At 47.0% G+C, this 17,004-nt stretch overlaps 1 protein-coding gene across 8 annotated transcripts in view; it reads right to left on the bottom strand.

Annotated features, from left to right (window-relative positions):
* NCAM1 (neural cell adhesion molecule 1) overlaps positions 1 to 15,615 on the bottom strand; it is an 81,579-nt gene extending 65,964 nt beyond the window's left edge. For 3 of the 8 annotated variants that reach the window (XM_026041005.1, XM_026041013.1, XM_026041011.1), the window contains exon 1: positions 15,395 to 15,614. In XM_026041005.1, coding sequence (XP_025896790.1) covers positions 15,395 to 15,446 — 52 coding nt within the window. In that variant the 5' untranslated portion in view covers positions 15,447 to 15,614. Of the gene's footprint in view, positions 1 to 15,394 lie in introns of all 8 variants that reach the window. The other 5 variants (XM_026041008.1, XM_026041009.1, XM_026041007.1 and 2 more) reach the window with 3 other exon arrangements.
* Positions 15,616 to 17,004: the final 1,389 nt, after the last annotated feature.

Genomic DNA, 17,004 nt, shown 5'->3' with positions numbered 1-17,004 from the left:
TCTCAAGCTCCTCATATCAAGTGGAAACAATCGTGCCTCAAGTGCTTTGGTAAGCCGCAAAACAGGGAAATTTAGCCAAGACCTTGCTCCACAGAGGACTGTCATTTAAGTGAATTGATGGGGGCGGGGGGGGGGAGGTGGGAAATCAGGCAACTGCTGCCAATTTAAGGCCTGGCTCCAACTTTTCCTGGAAGTGCTTTCTGGGTAGATGGATGAATGGATTGCTATACATCTTGTGATGCTGGCATTTAAGTATTTCCGTTTTTCTCTTCTTTGGCTGCATATGACAGTTGCACAGGAAATGTCAGCCCAGCAAAAAGGAGTCTGTACCAAAGACTGCTTTAACGTGTATTTCATACCAGCTGCTCTTCGTTTTTTTTAAGGAAAAAAAATAAAGAAGAAGAAAGAAAGATTTTTAGTAGAGCTTTTTAGTACAGTACTTTTTTAGTACAGCTCCATCCTACCTGTAAGACAAATCTGGCCCGAGACTTTAGGTTCCACAATGGGAAGGAAAGGTCTTTACTAAAGATCTGAAAGATTTCCAGCGGATCAACAGATTTCACTGACATTTAAATATGGTTAAACAAAATGCTGCAGCTTGAGCCTCCGAACCTATCATCTTACCAAATCTCCCAAATGAAGATGAAGAAATACATACAAAGACAGCTAGAAATGCATATAAAGACAGCTAAAGGCAATCCACCTGTCCCTCTGAGACATCAAAGCACACTACTGAGCAGTTTAATGGGCAGGACTCAAGGGAACCAAAAAGCTTTTGCCTAAATTTGAGTAGTTAGAAATGACATAAACAGTTTTCTAACTTTAAAGCATTACTGTGTAATGAAATAGACATGGCTCACAGGGGACATGATTAGCTTTTAACTGGACATAACTGCATTATCTCCCCTCCCTTCCCCTGCTCCTCGGCATTTTTCTTCCCTATTCTTTAGGGGCAGGGATGGAGTAGAACGAAACGTCCCCTCTCGTGCCAGAAAACGGCAAAAGCAAATCCGAGTTGGAGAAGTCAAAATCAAAGATCGCCAAACAAAGAAAGCACATGACAAACAAGCACGATGGAGCCCAAGTGTTCTCTCCCTAAGCCTTTCCTTAATAGGCACATGCATGTCAAATGCATGAGGACCCCATTTCTCTGCTTAATCTACCGCTTACACTCATGCTCTGCATTCTTCTTTCAACGAAAAAGGAACAAAGCAAAACAAAAGCCCAGAAGGAAAAACAGAACCGCCTCCACAGCTGTCAATTGTCCTCTTCGGTTTAAACACATGTAATTCCTCAGGTCCAGGAACCGGGTTGTGGTGCCACCTTGACATAACCTTGCATAATCTTGCGGGGAATAAGCAATCCCCTAAGAGCCTCTGGATTCAGATGACATGCATTCCAACGTTCACTTGGAAAGAAAGCAGGAAGCACTTAGCCCTTTAGCAATTCCTCTTCCTACGATCGCTATCTCCAACACATCGGCGACCTCTAGCACTGTCCTCCGTTACACAAACGCAAACTGTACTAGAAGAACTATGCAGAGCTCACTGAACTCATTGCACTTCTTAGGCATTCTTATTTTACTCCCTCTTCTTTCATTTCTTTCATACGCCTGGCCTGGATTGTTTGGAAGCTTTCCCCGGCTGGCTCTGCAGCAGCGTTCTGCTAAGTACCACACAAGTTTCTCTACAAGAAAAGGACCTGACGTAGTTGCCCGGTTCGTCTAGGCATGCAAAAAAAGAGGGGAACGAAAACGTCAAACCTTCCTTCAAAATTCTTTCCCTGGCAACTTTACAGGCGTAGTGTTTCCCATTTGCTTCCAAAGACAGACCGAGGACAGATTACTATTCCACCTCCCGTTCCAGAAAAGAAACCTTGCCTTCACCCCCCAATGTCTCCACCAACTTCAGCTGCCAGTCTTGATGGATTATCCTAACAGAACAAACCAAACAGACCTCGATCCGCTTCAGCAAATTTCTCCTGTCCAGGCTCATTTGCCTTTAGCTATGTGATATGTCCAAGCAGACACTTGGTCCCCAACCGGCCTCCAAAGACAAAACCTTTTCCCAAACACGTGCAGCCACACTTAACATGGCACAGGTAGTAACACAGCATTGATACAGCTGCATCTTTTTCAGGGCCTTAGCATCAAAAGGGAAAATTTGGGAAGAGTGTCCTGCAAAGTAGATGCAGTAATGGGGAAGAACGGAGAAAAAGATGACAGCGGAGAAAGTTATTGGGAAACGTGCTCATTGCGACACAGAAGGGTAATGTATTTTCACAAATTCCCTAAAAATGGCATTCCGTAAGGGATGTCTCTATGGGATTGTAGTGGTTACCCCAAAACTGAACCACTTTGACTAGCAGAGACTTTGACAATTGTGACAGTGGTCACCAATGGCTATCTAATTAGATCACTCTCTTAAAGCCCTTAAATGCATGTCCAAATTAATGGCACTAAGAAAAGAAAAAAAGCAGAGAGGAAAAAAGTCCTGCCACTTTTGCTGGCAGGAGGCTGGGCTGTGCCAGCTGAAGAACTGCAGGTTGGAAGTCAGACTAACAACTGAATCTGCAATATACGAGAGAAATAAAAACAAAAACACCCTGCAAGAGGAACCCATGTATCTTGCATTGCACTGCAGAGAAATACATGGTGGACTGCAAGCCAAGAGAGGCTAAAATACAACATTGCTTATAGGAAACCCAGCCTGACGGAAAATAAGATCAGATGAAGAACCTACGTTACCGTTCGATAGAGCAAAGTGTTCTTTAACACATATCCTCATATAAGACCCCGAAATCTCTCCTACTGGCTTGTTTATACCAAGACTTCTTTAGCCTCTTCTTTCTTCACATACTCAAGCCACATTTGAGACTTTTTGTGAATGATTTGCAGTGCCACTTAGGGCATCATCCTGTTGGGAAAGACTGGTAATGTTTGCAGCCTTTACAAATATAAACTATCTGTAATTAGCAGTAGCATAATTCATACAGACCTTTGAAGCATCGGTAGCTGCTGCACTCTAAAGCACACATCAGTCATGTACTATCTTATCCAAGCCTTTCAGACATTCCTCTGGTATTGCTGCAAGTCCCTCCGAAACAGCCAGGGCAACGGGTAAAAGCACGGCATGTTACACCATCAACATTCTCACTGTCCTCGCTTGTCATTCAGGATCAGAACGCAACAGCCAGGCCGGACGGCAGGAAGAGCTGTCAGCCCACCCTCTGGCCTCTGACACCAGCAGCGGCGTTCGCGGGAGACGGGCAAGCACCTGGGCAAGCACCTCTCCTGACACATCCTCCCAGCTTTAGATATTCACCCAAGAGTTGTCGCATCGCTCTGCCCGGCCCACCTGAGACAGCGGTTCCTTATTCCACTACAGAAGCACGGCGCAATAAGGGACCGCACCCATACATATACAAAGTAAATATATAGCTGCAGTGCTGATCCTCACTTTTTTAATGTAGCCTTATTTATTCCAAAATGCTATTCCAAAATTTACATCTCCCACCACTATTCACAAGCGGCATTTGCTCTTCCGGAGAAAGCAAGGTTACCCACCGCACAATACATTAGTGCCACCTAGTGGCTTCCAGACTGTTGACCCGGACCTGGGCTTTCCCGTTTTACCTGCTTCCCCCAGCTTTTAGCTTACGATCTCTGTAACTACCAAGAGGACACAGAAACTGAAGCGCCTTGATCTACCATCCCCGGAGGGCAGAGTGACCAAAGTTCCAGCACAAGGTGCACTAGGGGGTTTAAGGTTTCTCAGCCTCTGGAAATCCGTAGAAACACCGAAGAACCGCCAATGCACGTCTCCACCTGGCCAGCAACTCATTTTCAAAGCTACTGACCGCGCGGCCAGTAACTTTGTAATCATTTAGAACAAAAGGGAACCGCAATTCACAAGAGTGCTCTGTTGAGTGTTAAAGGAAGTATTTTATCACTTTGTAACTCTTTCTTTCCTGCACAAGTTTCGAAAAGAAGGCCTGAGTAGCACAACTTAGCACAGCTGTGCCACCACACACACACCATATAAGGAAGAAGAAAAAAAGAGGAAAAAAAAAAAAAGACAATACTGAATGATTGTATACTTCCAGGTTTCCAGGTCTCAACACTTTTGCAAGCACACCAAGACTTCAAATAAGCCGTTACAAGCTCAGGATACTGCCGTTACTATTGCAGTAGTGCATCGTAGATGACTGGTAAGCTTACTAACCTGCCCCGTGAAAGGAAAGCTTTACACAATTCTCTAATGAAAAGATGATGCTATGCCTGATGTTATAGAGAGAGCATCACCAAAGCCACCTTCCTTCCACTAGACCTGCGTGTGATTCACACAATTATAAGCAAGGCAGCAATCTGGCACGAGACATGCTGCCCACACTGTCCCGTCGGATAATAACACCAGAGCCTAGTCACAAAAGGCAGAAGGCAAATCAAAGGTGTTTGCCCAGCAATCACCAATGACTGTGCTTTTCTGTCCGAGGACTGACGAAGCGAACAGAGCCCAAACAGCACTGAGCCAGCTCCTGGAGTTTCAACCAGAAGACGCTCCTGTGGGACAACGAAGGTCTTGACTTCAAGAAGCACAAAGTAGCACAATTGCATTTTTCCTCAGAAAAAAACATCACTCAGTTATTTGCAACATCTCAAGCCAACAAGCATCAATTAACAAAATTCAGCAAAATTCAAAACGCCATCTTTTAACAAAACCAGGAGCTACAGGTGGAACTGTTGGCACTGGAATCGATCAGTAAAAGAAGGACGGTTTAGGAATGTGAACTTTACTGTAATTTCCTTGAGAGAAACCCCAATAGCCAGCCCGCCATTCCTCTTCTACTGGTGTAAGCTATGCCCCTTTCTTTCCTCATGCACCCACATTTTAGTCGTGCGTCAGCACAAAACTGTACAAACATAAGGCAGGGCAGATCACCGGAAGCACAACGCAGTTACGCATGAAATACTAAAAGTGCTGGATGTACTAAAAACTGCCAAGCCACTCCGTAGTTGCAATAAAAGCTCGATTTTTCTTAAGGCTTCCACTTATATTTATTCCACATGATTGTTGGACTCGATGATCTCGCGGGTCGTTTCCAACCGGAATGAGCCTATGATGTAAAGAGTGGAATCCTACATGCTGCACATAAAGATTAGATTCTCTGAAACACTTATTGTATGGGCTACCACTTGAGAAAACGCATGGTCGTGTTGCTTCCAACATTTATATATTCCGACGCTAATACTGACTCCCCCAAAAGCTTGCATTTACAAAACTATCGCTTAGTTCAAATGCCGAATTCTCAAAATTTACAGCAAATACGCAAATGCTTTTAAATACTTGTAGATCTGATGCAATGTCAGGCAGAGGTATTTTTAGCTCTAATCCATTTAAAGTGCTACATTCCTAGGGAATCAGCAGCATTGCTGTCACTCATCACTTCAGCTAAAGTCTTCTGGTTACCGTACTCATTACAGTCTTCAAGAATAATGAAATAAGAAAAAAAAAAAAAAAAAAAACTCAGGTAAGGAAATATCTTTAATACTTGCAATTAGTTCAGTACGCCCCATTAACAAATACACTTGCACACATGAGACATGGTAGCAATAAGTAAAGCAGCACAGGAGCGTAACGCACACCATTTGCGAACCCCCAAGCACTTCTGCTTTTCTACAGGCAGCTGTCCTGCAGAACTCTGAGCTGGCTACAGAGCCGCGAGAACAGAAGAACTTTCAGTCGAAGGGTAACACCAACGGGAATGCTCAACAGCTCGTTTCCCATTTGTCCCGTGTCCATATTTGTGCTATCCATAGCCATAAAAGTACTCTCCATCTAGAGAAGGTTTCTTTTAGCTGAAATAAATTTTAAAATAAAGAGCACAGGAAACACTCTCCTCTCCAAGTAGATGGCACGTTCAGCGAGTTCTCTGAGGATCATCATTTTCAAAAGGTGGAGAATACCTAAAGCAAAGGTAGCCTACCAGAAAACTTCAAGCGTACATATTCCAAAGACTGCAGTTGCTTTCATGAGGAGAGCAGGACTGCCTTTACAGTTTTCTCATTGAGCGCAACTGCTTATTATTTGAGCTATAAAACAATGCCAGAGCAAAACCAGGCTAGTGCTCTTCACTCAAACACAAATCACCGCCAGCAATATAAAAAAATATTTGAAGCGTGCTTGCCCTGCGGCTACACACAACGAAGAGGAGAAATCCAAGGTACGCCTACTTCAGACACTTATCTCATCAGCTTCTTCTCAAAGTAAAAACTTCTCAAGAGGCCAAGGGAAAGAACAAACCGTGTGTGACAGGTCTTAGTTCGCCTAACGCATTATCAGATGATGTTCAGGTCTCCCAGGGATAAGTAAAGCAGAGAATTTTCATTCTGAAGCCACTGGAATGTGGATAGTTCAAGTGTTTTGATAATCAATAGTATTGCTCTTGAAAAGAGCAGAGCTTTCACCAGGGCGAAGGTCGTTGTATACACATATTTCCTAAAACTCTCACTAAACTTCCACTGCAAATCACGATCGGAAGCGGAACATTAGCTCTAATGCTTTTCCGCTGAGCAGTGAAGGAAGTCCTAGGTGGGGGGGAAAAAAAATGCTTCCTAACAAGGCCACTTTCCTTCCACCCCATTCTAGCTAAGGGGAATGCCTGCTTTTTTCAGCAGGTGTGGGAAAGATTGCCACAAGTCACTGCAACTCCGAGGAATGCTCGCTCATGCAAAAAGCAGTCCGCAGATCCACGTTCATATTCACCCAATCTGAGCAACTGTGTGGAACCCTTTGTACTATTCCTATTGACAGAATGACCGTTTCACATACATCCTCAACCCGCTGTCTCTGAGCAGGTGAGACAGATGCCCTCCCGGTTACTGCGTATGACTTCCAGTGCTGTGCATTACAGTTGAAGCCGTGTCTGAACGGAGACTTTTCCCCATAAGGTCTGCATGCAAAGGTAAAGCGAGCAAGAGTAAGGCCATAAATAGGCACCTCTCTGCTCAGAATGAACGCATCCTGCTGAAGGGGATGCACCTTTCCAAGTGCCCACGCAAAACAGCTTCCATTCCACGAGCAGAAGCAGTTCACTAGGTAGCATTAATCTACAGCTGACATCCATGCTAGCCTGAAGAAGAAAAGGACACCTTTCTTCCAGCTATAAACACAAGCACGCACAGCAGTACTTTGCACTTGGCACGTATTTTGTCCCTGAGCACAAACTTCCTGCAAAAATGAAGTGTTTTTATGAAATTTTACAGAGAAACAGATTTTTAAAAGACCGGGTTGCCTGTCCAAAGCCAATCCACACACACACACACACACACACACACACACACAGAAAGGCAAAAGGCAAAGCTAGGAAGCAAGCGCATAGTAAACCAAACCTTTCTTCCACCCACCGTCTCCCTTCCTAGAGGCTACAGGGCTTGCTCAAGCAAAACACAGCTTCAAGACCAAGGCTGGACATATTCTACAACCGATAGCTTTTCAGTGGCAGACAAAATGCCTACAGTCACAAGCATGCAAACCATACACGACTAAGGGACAAACAGTGATATACGCAGCGGAAGAAAAGGGGCTTGTTCTTTCTTATTCCTGCAGACAAAATCCAAAATCCAACTGTGAGAAGACAAAAGCCAAAAGAGAAAAATGTTAACGAGCTGCAAAGAAGCCAGAGAAGCTTTACAGGTCCAAACTAAGGCGCCTATCGGGGATGGTTTGATCAGGACAATAGGGATGGAGAAACGACTGCCCAGAAGGCTCGTGATGATAACAGGAGGAAAAGCTGAACAGTTTTCGTAGCTCTTCAAAAAGCTTGCAAGGCTGCGTTTTTTTCATTTATTACAACTATGAGAACTTGCAGACAAAACCAAATGTCAAAAATAAATCCTGGTGTGTATATACAGCATATTGTCTTAGCGGGACTCCATACACCCACATTTTCCTAGTACCTACCAAACCAACCAGGGCGTGTGTAGTACTTGCTAAGTGCCTTCAACCTGCATCCGTCCGATCAGGAGGAGATTACACCCCAAAAGGATTTAAGAGACTCCACAGTAATTCCACATGTCAAGTGCAATCCCTAAAACCATGTTATGCTTATAAGGAAGTATCTTTTGCAAAACGCCACAACTGAAAGATGTTCGCAGCAGTCTGTTCTTTTGAATTTTCCAGGCTTATAACGCTTTATTTAGGCAGTTACTTGGACAAGCAGCTGCTGATTATATTTTCTACAATGGCATACACAAGTGTGTGGTGATTGTGATGCTCCTCCCAGCATTAATATGTTTTTACAGCCATCACGTTCTTCACAAATTAGGCAGGAGTGTCAGTAGACATTTGCCACACTAGATCTTGAAATGCACAAAATGAATGTTTTAAGCACACTGATTAATGGTACGTAGACTCACAGCTGCAGAGAGACTTTCAAAAAAGTATTATTGAAAAGGCTGTCAGAATACACACAGCTGTAAATGCATTGTTTTGTCACAAGAACACCACAGCTTATACAACAATTCAGTGACTACATGTAAGGTACCTATCCAACACAGAGGCAAAGATAACATCAATATTAGTTGTATGCATTCCTTGCTATTATACTTCTCAACAGCGGAAGACTTAAGCGCTTCATATAAAGCACACATAACCATCTCTCCCGTTCTCCAAAGTGCACGTTTCAAAAATATCTTTTCTTCTTTCTTGCTTTCTTTCTTTCTCTTTTATTTGTCTTCTCTTTTCTTTTCCCTTTTTTCTCCTCTCCCTCCTAAATACCCGACTCCACTCTCAACCAGGTACCTTCCTCCCTTCTGCAAGGATGTCTACCCTAAAATCAACTCACATTTTCCTCTCTGGGATTTGCGGCTGGAGCAACAGAAGAAAAAGTGCACACAAAGGTAAGAGGATTTATTAATACGTGACCCCACTTTGCTTCACAGTAACAGCTGCAGTAGTATTAAGACGCATTACCAGAGGAAGGAACCAGGTCTACGAAAACATCTTATTCCAAAAATCATTCGACCTGAAAACTTTGCCCATCTTCACACTTTCTACGAGTTTTCCAGAAGCACCTTGGCCACGTGTCATAAAAGACAAACACTCAGCTCAGCACATTTCAACAGTGCTTTAATTCTCTGTTGCCCGCTCATCTGAGGAATATTTGTACAGTTAATTGGGACTATCTTTAGCCCTGTGAGAGCATCCAACAATGTGTCGCTCCCCTCTTAACCCTACCTCCAGTGTTCTGGATCCTTACAAGCCAGGACTGCGCCACACAAAATGCAGTGACCAAAGGGGACTGTTCTTCTACAAAACACTGCACTAATTCTCTTGCATTCACTATTTCCACTTGAACAGAATAAAACTCCCTTTCAGAACAACAATTCCAATCCCCTCTCCTCCTTTTTTTTTTTTTCCCCCCTCAGACACGCTATGGGATTCCTCTGTGCATGCACAATGCAAATAAGGCAAACGTCCTTTGAAAGAGTGATGAATATGCAAAGACAGCCTGCTTTTTAGTGGGATGAGAAGAGCCACCAACACGCACTTCCAGATTCCGAGGTTTCTTCAGTTGTTTCCCCTGTTGCTTTTAAACACCAGATCACGCAATAATGCCACACAGTAGGACCAATTTGCCAATGTTATGTAAACAATTTCACGTTGGCTGCTCATCCTTTGGATCGTATTTCAATCTAGCCTTGAATAACCTAGCTATGAAACTACTGAAAAAATGAGGGTCTGAAATTTTGATTCCTCACTAACTAAGTCTCACTCCTTATATTTAAAGGCCAGCATTGTCAATCCAGTTGTGACACGTACTCATCTTCACCACCACACATCATTTCTTCCAAGGAAACATGGCTGCCTTGCTTCTGTTACAGATAAGCTGCAATGGACTTGGCGCTCTACATGGTTCCCAGATATTCATGTCAATTATTCGCTTAAGTGTGATGGCTAAAGAAGTTGGGTAACTCGTGCAGCTAGCAAGTTCTTTACTATGCAAGTGTCTTCTCACAGGGTCTTCTTCTGTAGAGCTGTTGTTGGATGATTTCATGATATCCCTCTTCTCTGTGGAAACGGAAGACTGCCTAAGAAACTGCACAAAGCCTTACTGTAAAGGCTAAACTGTCTGCTCTTAGTGCTTCCATTTCATTTGCTTCTGTCTCAGGCTTTACAGAAAATGACCCTTCTACTTTCTGCAACATAAGCAACCTGCAAGAATTCCATTCCATTTAATTCCGAAGATGTGCTTCTACTACCTGCATTTTGACTCACTGCTTTCCAAAGCAGTCTGGAAGAGCTAAACATCTTTAAAAAAAAAAAAAAAAAAAAGAAAAAAAAAGTGCTGGAGGTCCCTAATAGAGGAGGCAGAAGAGGTTCAGAAACTCCAAATGCTACAATGAAGGGCAAGGAACCGTATCACTCACTTCAAGCCACCTTCACCTCCATGTTTCTCTTTGGAGCAAAACGGAACATTTGCTCTCAACATCGCTTTATCTCAACAGAGAAATATCCAGGGACCAAATTCAACAGAGGAGAACCCTGGTATTTTAAAGCACTTTGCATTTGCCCAACAGGATAGGCTCCCCACTCTTACGTACTTTCTACAAGTACGCCTTATCAACGATTCCCTACAGATCTTAAATCACCTCCATGTTCTGCATTTAGACAAACAACCGTTTTGCCAAAATAGTCACACTCAAATACATCAGCATTTCCACAGTACACTTTGGTATGTTTGGGCATAACCTTTCCTTGCATTTATACGTGGAAGGTATACCTGGCAGCTGCAAGTCTGACTCATTATACGGATAGTAATTATAGCATCCGCCTTCTCATCTTCCTCAACGATTTCTTAAATGAACACAGCGAAAGCTGTTAAGCTTGAAGAGCAAAAGAAAAAAATATCGCAACTTGTAGTTTACTCTTGCCCTTTTGCCATTCCACTTCCTTTAGGCACCTGCTTCGTAACGGGAAAACCATACACAAAAATCGCATTCCAGGACTTGGTCGCAAGTGCCTCAGCCGCATCCACGCAACGTACTCGCAGTGCCTGACAGGCTCTGCCATTTGGCTCTCAGGGCAACTTCAAAAGGCAAGGTTACTAATGAGCAGCTGCAGCCGAGCGGCTGCGTTTCAACACGGGCAACTGAAAGGGTATAATGGCACTGCCGCCAAACCCACCTCATTTACATCCTTTTGTATCGCCAAGGACTTTAAAGTTCGGCAGTGTGCTTTCCTAAACAAAAGCCAGAGCCAGCACAGCTCTGACCTGCAAATTTGCTTCTGGGACTTCCACGTCCAACAAAAGTCTATTCGCCTGGTGGCCCTTTTTCCTGCTTGAAGATTTGAGAGCATCGGGAGGGAAACTGACAGGTGAGGTCATCAGAAAACACGCAGGAAAGGGAGCATCCAGATACGCGGAGAAGCCTGGGAGCTGTAGTTCCCGTGACTGCCACACCCGCAGTCAAGGAACTCCCGGATGCTCTCGCTGCCACCGAAAGCTCCTGCAGAAAGACAGCAGGCACACTACTGGTTCCCATTGTCCATCTTCTCTAGTTACAACCAAGTTTGCTCCCTTATCTCAGCTTTTCAGATCTTCACTAAGGTATAAACTTAGGAAACCAATGAAGGCTTGCATTTTTTCGCTTCAACAATAACAATGCTGCAATGATCCCACTTGATCTTCTTTGTACTTCCTCATGCATGCTATGATACAATTTCCTAAAGAACACTGCTTTCTCCAGTCAAGCTAGAGAGATATTCTACCATATTCATGGTGTTTACCTCACTGTTTGCAATTACGAGTTATGGTAGCATAGAACTGCTATCAATGGATAATTCATACTGAAATACGTTGCCGTGCAAAACCCATGCTCCAAGAGCCACACCAGGAAACCAAGACAGAGCAACAAAAAACAGAAATCATAAAAAAGAAAAAGGAAAAAAAATCCAGAATCATGCATTTTCTGCCTAACCACTCCCAGACGACGTGTTAAATTATCAATAAAATGCAGGACAACCTTTCAAACAATAGAAGAAATCGTGCTTTTGTCTCTTACGAAAGCTTTTTTACTATTCCTTATAGACGGATGGCAGCAGGTGCAGTATCCCTGCCTCCTCCCCCATCAATTTGTTCTGCTTTCCTGCCACTCAGCCAGGGCAAAACCCTTACCGCCCCCCCCCCAAAAAAAAGCATATATATGTATCTACACACAAAAACACATATATATAAAATACACCTTCCTCTAACAAGAAAAAAAGGAAATGCACTTACACCCAATGGCAGAAAGATCTCTCCATAAATTAAATTTCTGGACAAAAGCCAGGAAACACGAAGGCACTTTAAGTCTGGAGAGCAGCCACAATCTTTTAAGGCTCCCAAAGATTTAAACAGAGAATTTATTGCACTACTCTTATATTAAATGCCCTTTAATAAATAAATAAATAAATAAATAAATAAATAAATAAATAGAAAGCACATACACAACAACGAAAAAACACAAGAAGCAGGTCAGGGCTTTTCAAGTCCATATGCCAAGAGGATCAAGTATATACTAAACACTCCCCATTATTTCAGAAACCATAGGTCTCAGAATGCAAATGACAGGCAAGGAGCCATCTGCTGTGTCCATAAATCAGCTTCTAAGTTACAAGTAAATGCTATTTCAATTTAACAATACATTAAGTCATTATTATTGGGGGGCTACAGGAATACATACAAAAGACAAAACTATACTAAAAGATGTAAAGAGACACTTTTGTTCTCTATCTACCAGGTAACTACTTCTCCAAAAACACTGCTTTCAAAGTTCCTCACTAATCAGCACCTATCTCTTGCTTTACATTTAAGCTGCTGTAGAGCTACGTTTAGGCTTTATTCGGATCACGATAGCTGGCCTCCTCTTTGACTGACTTCTCCTTCAACATGCCAGCTTCCCAAGTCCATGTGATTCTGTCTCTCTCTCTCATCCACAGGGTGGGGAGGTCAGGGGGAAAAGGAAGACAAAAGCTTCCAAAATCCAAGCAAGGGTCCTTTAGCGTGGAAAGCGTAACTGAGGTGCTGAGTACTGCTGAGTACTGCTTTCACTAAACATGGTCTTTCTGCTTTATTTTGGATTTTTAATACTTTTTACATTCTCTATAATACTTTCTACATTCTCTATTTTATGCATCTTTAACAGTCCCATTTCCATTGTGCAGTTCCCTAGGCACCCCATGCATTCATAAGGATTTCTGTTGGATAAACATTTATTTGAGTGGGGCAGCAGACGATACACAGACATTTCTAATTTTCTTCCTCCAGTCTGCTTCTCTTGAAAAAGAGGCTTTCTTCTCTGCTCCCACAGCCGAGAATTCCCCTGGGACTGCTTAATAGCGACTGTAGCTAAGGAATCACTCATCTGTAGTCTGGCTCCCTAGGTGGCTAGTGAGGCATCTGATGTTGGTTGAGATGAAATATGCGCAGGGACAGTGATCACAGAGGGCGTGGCTGAGCCACACGCAGGGCTGGCTACACAGGCAAGGGAACGATGACCTCTTATACACACACTAGTAAGCGGTAACATGAATTTAAGAATGTATAACATATAAAATAAGCTTTGGAGCAGTGCCTAGAGCGGGAGAGCTGTGCATCAGGAGTGCCATGTTGATGCTAAACAGGTGGCGTGACTTGGCAATGGACTAGAGCCCACTGGTGGCAGTGACCTGGCATGATGGGCGCTGCAGTTGTTCCAAAAGCCAGTGATAGATATTGTGCTGGTAGACAGATACAGAAGTGAGGAGACAAGGCGTCATCGATATGGGAACGAGGGAGTGCAGCAGCTAAGAACAGCACAGGAACGAGGGGTTAAGAGAAGTGGTACAGCAATGTACTTAACAGGCGTGATATGAGCAAATTAGCAGAGCAGAGGGATATGTTGCAAGGACACAGAGTTGGGCACAGAACTATCCCAAAAGAGCACAAATGAGGACAGGAACAGCTTTGGTGTGGCGACAACTGCAGGTAGGTAGAGGCAGTTATGTAACAACGGGCTGAGAAGGGGTTACAAGAGATGCGGGGCACAGTAATGGTATTCTAAGGGTAAGAACAGGGGGACAATCATGGCGGAGGACCGCAGGCCACAACGCTTTAAAAGCAACAAGGCATCTCGGAGAGGCTGACAGAACCGATGTGGAACTGGGGTGCAGTAGTGGCAGAGGCAGGAGAGGGGGCAGCAGGCTTTTCTGCTGAGCAGCGATCCGGACAGCTCGGAGCGCTGTGCTTGGGCCGGGGCGCTCCGAAGCGCAAAGGTGCATTAGCCCAGGTGAGCGGCGCGCTAGGCCGTGCTCCCGCTGCGGGAGGCACGGGGGCCAGCGCAGGAGCGGCGACCCCAAGCCGCCCGCGGCACCGCGGAACGGCCGCGGGAGCGGGCGGGGGCCCGGCCGGAGCTGCGGACCGTTACGACCGTTAACGGTCGAAGCCCCTAACGGCTGTTCCCGCTCGAGCCCGCCCGCTCCCGATTGGCTGCGGCCGCCGACCCCCCCGCAGCCGCGCGAGGACGGGGCTCGCGCGCGGCCGCCGCACCCCTCCCCGCCGCAGCGCGCCCCGCGCGCGCTCCCGCCCCGGCGCTCCCCTCCCCGGCCGCTCCTGCTGCGCCAGAGCCCGCGACCCGCGGCGAGGGGCGCCCGCCTCCGCCCTGCGGTGTCCCCACCTCTCCTCCTCCCAGCCGCCACCCTGCAGCCTCCCCTCCCCGCTTTTGGTTTTTCCCTTTTTTTTTTTTCCCGCCCCCCCTTCCCTTCCCCGCAGCAGCTCGCACCCGCGCCTTAAATTGCAATCGCATCCCACACATCCCCCCCGCGCTCGCTGCATTTTCGCTGCTCATGCATCGTTGCCGGGAATGGCGCGGGAGGGCTGCAAACGCTGCGCTGAGGGGTAGCATCCTTTTAATATTCACACTGCGGTCGGCACAACAAGGACCGGCCGCCGCCTCACGCGGCGACACCATTAACGCGTCGCACGCAGCATCCATCCTCGCCGCCCCTGCCCCTCCATTGTCTGCGCCGGGCGAGGCGGGCACCTCAGCCCGCGGAGGGGGCTCGGGCGGGCGGGCGCCCCTCCCGCCGCTGCCCCCCAGGGCACGGGCATCGCTCGCTCACGCCCTCCTCGCTCCCCCCTCCACCTTCTCCTGTCAAAGCCGCGCAGCCCGAGCCATCTTTGCCCGCCGGCTCGCACGGCGGCGGGCACCGGCCGCCACCCCGGCCGGGGAGCGGGCCCCGCACCGCGGGCTGCCTCCCCGCGCCCCGCAGCCCGGGGCAGCGCCGAGCGCGGCGGCCGCGGGTCCGCCCGCCCGCCCGGCCCCATTGTTCGCCCCGCAGGAGGCGGCAGCGCCCGCGCCCCGGCCCCGCGGTACCTGCGGCTCCGAGGAAAAGCAACGTCCAGGGCAGCGCCGTGGCTGGCAGCATCGCAGCCGCTGCAGGGGAGGGAGCCGCCGGCGAAACAGGGCTTTCCCGCAGCTGGACCAAATACCGCTCGCTCCTCTTGCGTTTTTGTCTTGCCCTCGCCCGTTCTTTCTCTCCTCCTCCCGTCTGCTCTCCTCCGTGCCCGCGTGCAGTGCTGCCGCCCTCGCCGTGCGCTGCCGCCCGCCTCGCCCGCGCCCGCGCCCGCGCCCGCCCGCCCGGTGCCTCTGCCAGCTGCGCCGCGGCCGCGTCCCGGCGCCGCGCAGCGATGAGTGACAGGCGGCCTCAGCACCGCGCGCCGCGCAGATCCCTGCGCCAGCCGGCCCCGCGCGCCGGCTGCGCCGCGCCGTGTTCTTCCACCCGCGCCGCCCTCAAATAGTACAGCGCGGCGGCGCCGAGGGGCGCGCCCGGCCGCCCGCAAAACGCGGCGAGGAGCGCGGCCCGGGCCCGCCGGGGCTGCGCCGTGCCGTGCCGTGCCGTGCCGTGCCGTGCCATGCCATGCACGGCGCGGTAGCCCTCGATTGTGCAGCACGAGAGCGGCCGCGCTGGCACCGCGACTTTGGGGTGCGCCGGGGGCCTCGCCCTGCCCTGCCCTGGCCGCCGCCCTTGGCCTCGCCGCCTGCACGTGCTGCCGCATCAGACCCGGCCCAGCGCACGACGCGCTCGGATTGCGCTACGCTGCTCCGGGTGTAAAAACTCTGGTTCGCTGCTCGTCTCCCTAAGCACGCGCTCGTGCACCTGTGTGCTCTTCCCTCGACATGCGAGATCACGGAGAAACTACTATTTAGGGGGTCAACACCCACTATACAAAGAAGGGAATGGTGTGAACCAGTCTCTAAAACTACACTTAGGCTGAGATTGAACAAAACCTTCCTCAAGATGATTGTGCCTTAACAGCGCTCTTCCAACACCTCTCCAAAATACGAGAATTACCAAGAGGTGTCATTATTTCAATGTTATGTGCAGTTGCTTTGAGACCCAGGAACAAGCCTAAGCAACAGCCAGTTTTATGACAACGTTAGAAAATAAAGGCAATTTTGTTCAGGTGTAGCCTACAGTCTGTGTTTTCACTTCACTAGTATTAGAGAGAAGCACTTCAGATGAAGTAGACCATTGTCGTAACATGCAGAATAATTTGGCTTAGTTGATTAATTGTAATTCCTATTTAAAAAAGGAAATTTAATGCCTAAAACAGTTATGAATACAGAAAGACCCCTAATGACACAGATACTTGATTAACAAGGAACTGACAAGTATAAAACATTTAGGCGGAAAATACTTAAAAAAAGAGAAAAATACATTTTGAACACAAATTTAAAACATCAGAAATCCAGCAGCTTTTTAATATAGTTGATCCATTCCAACATTTTTGCTATTAGTGGTCTAAAGGATCGTTCCAGACCATATTCTCTCATTTTAATGGATTCTTTTCGGTTTGAGGATTCCCCTCCCCCTTTCTATGTTATAGAACAGCTTCTCTAAAAGAAACAACAAAATTACTTATTGCAGCATGATTGAAAACATGCCTTCTCTGCTTCCTTGGCCTGCCTAGCCCATGGCCTCA

This window comes from Nothoprocta perdicaria, unplaced genomic scaffold, assembly GCF_003342845.1.
Source record: "Nothoprocta perdicaria isolate Ctin4 unplaced genomic scaffold, notPer1 scaffold_275, whole genome shotgun sequence".
NCBI lineage: Eukaryota > Metazoa > Chordata > Aves > Tinamiformes > Tinamidae > Nothoprocta > Nothoprocta perdicaria.
The sequence above is the reverse complement of the archived record's forward strand: the minus strand, read 5'-3'. Positions and strand labels throughout refer to the sequence as shown.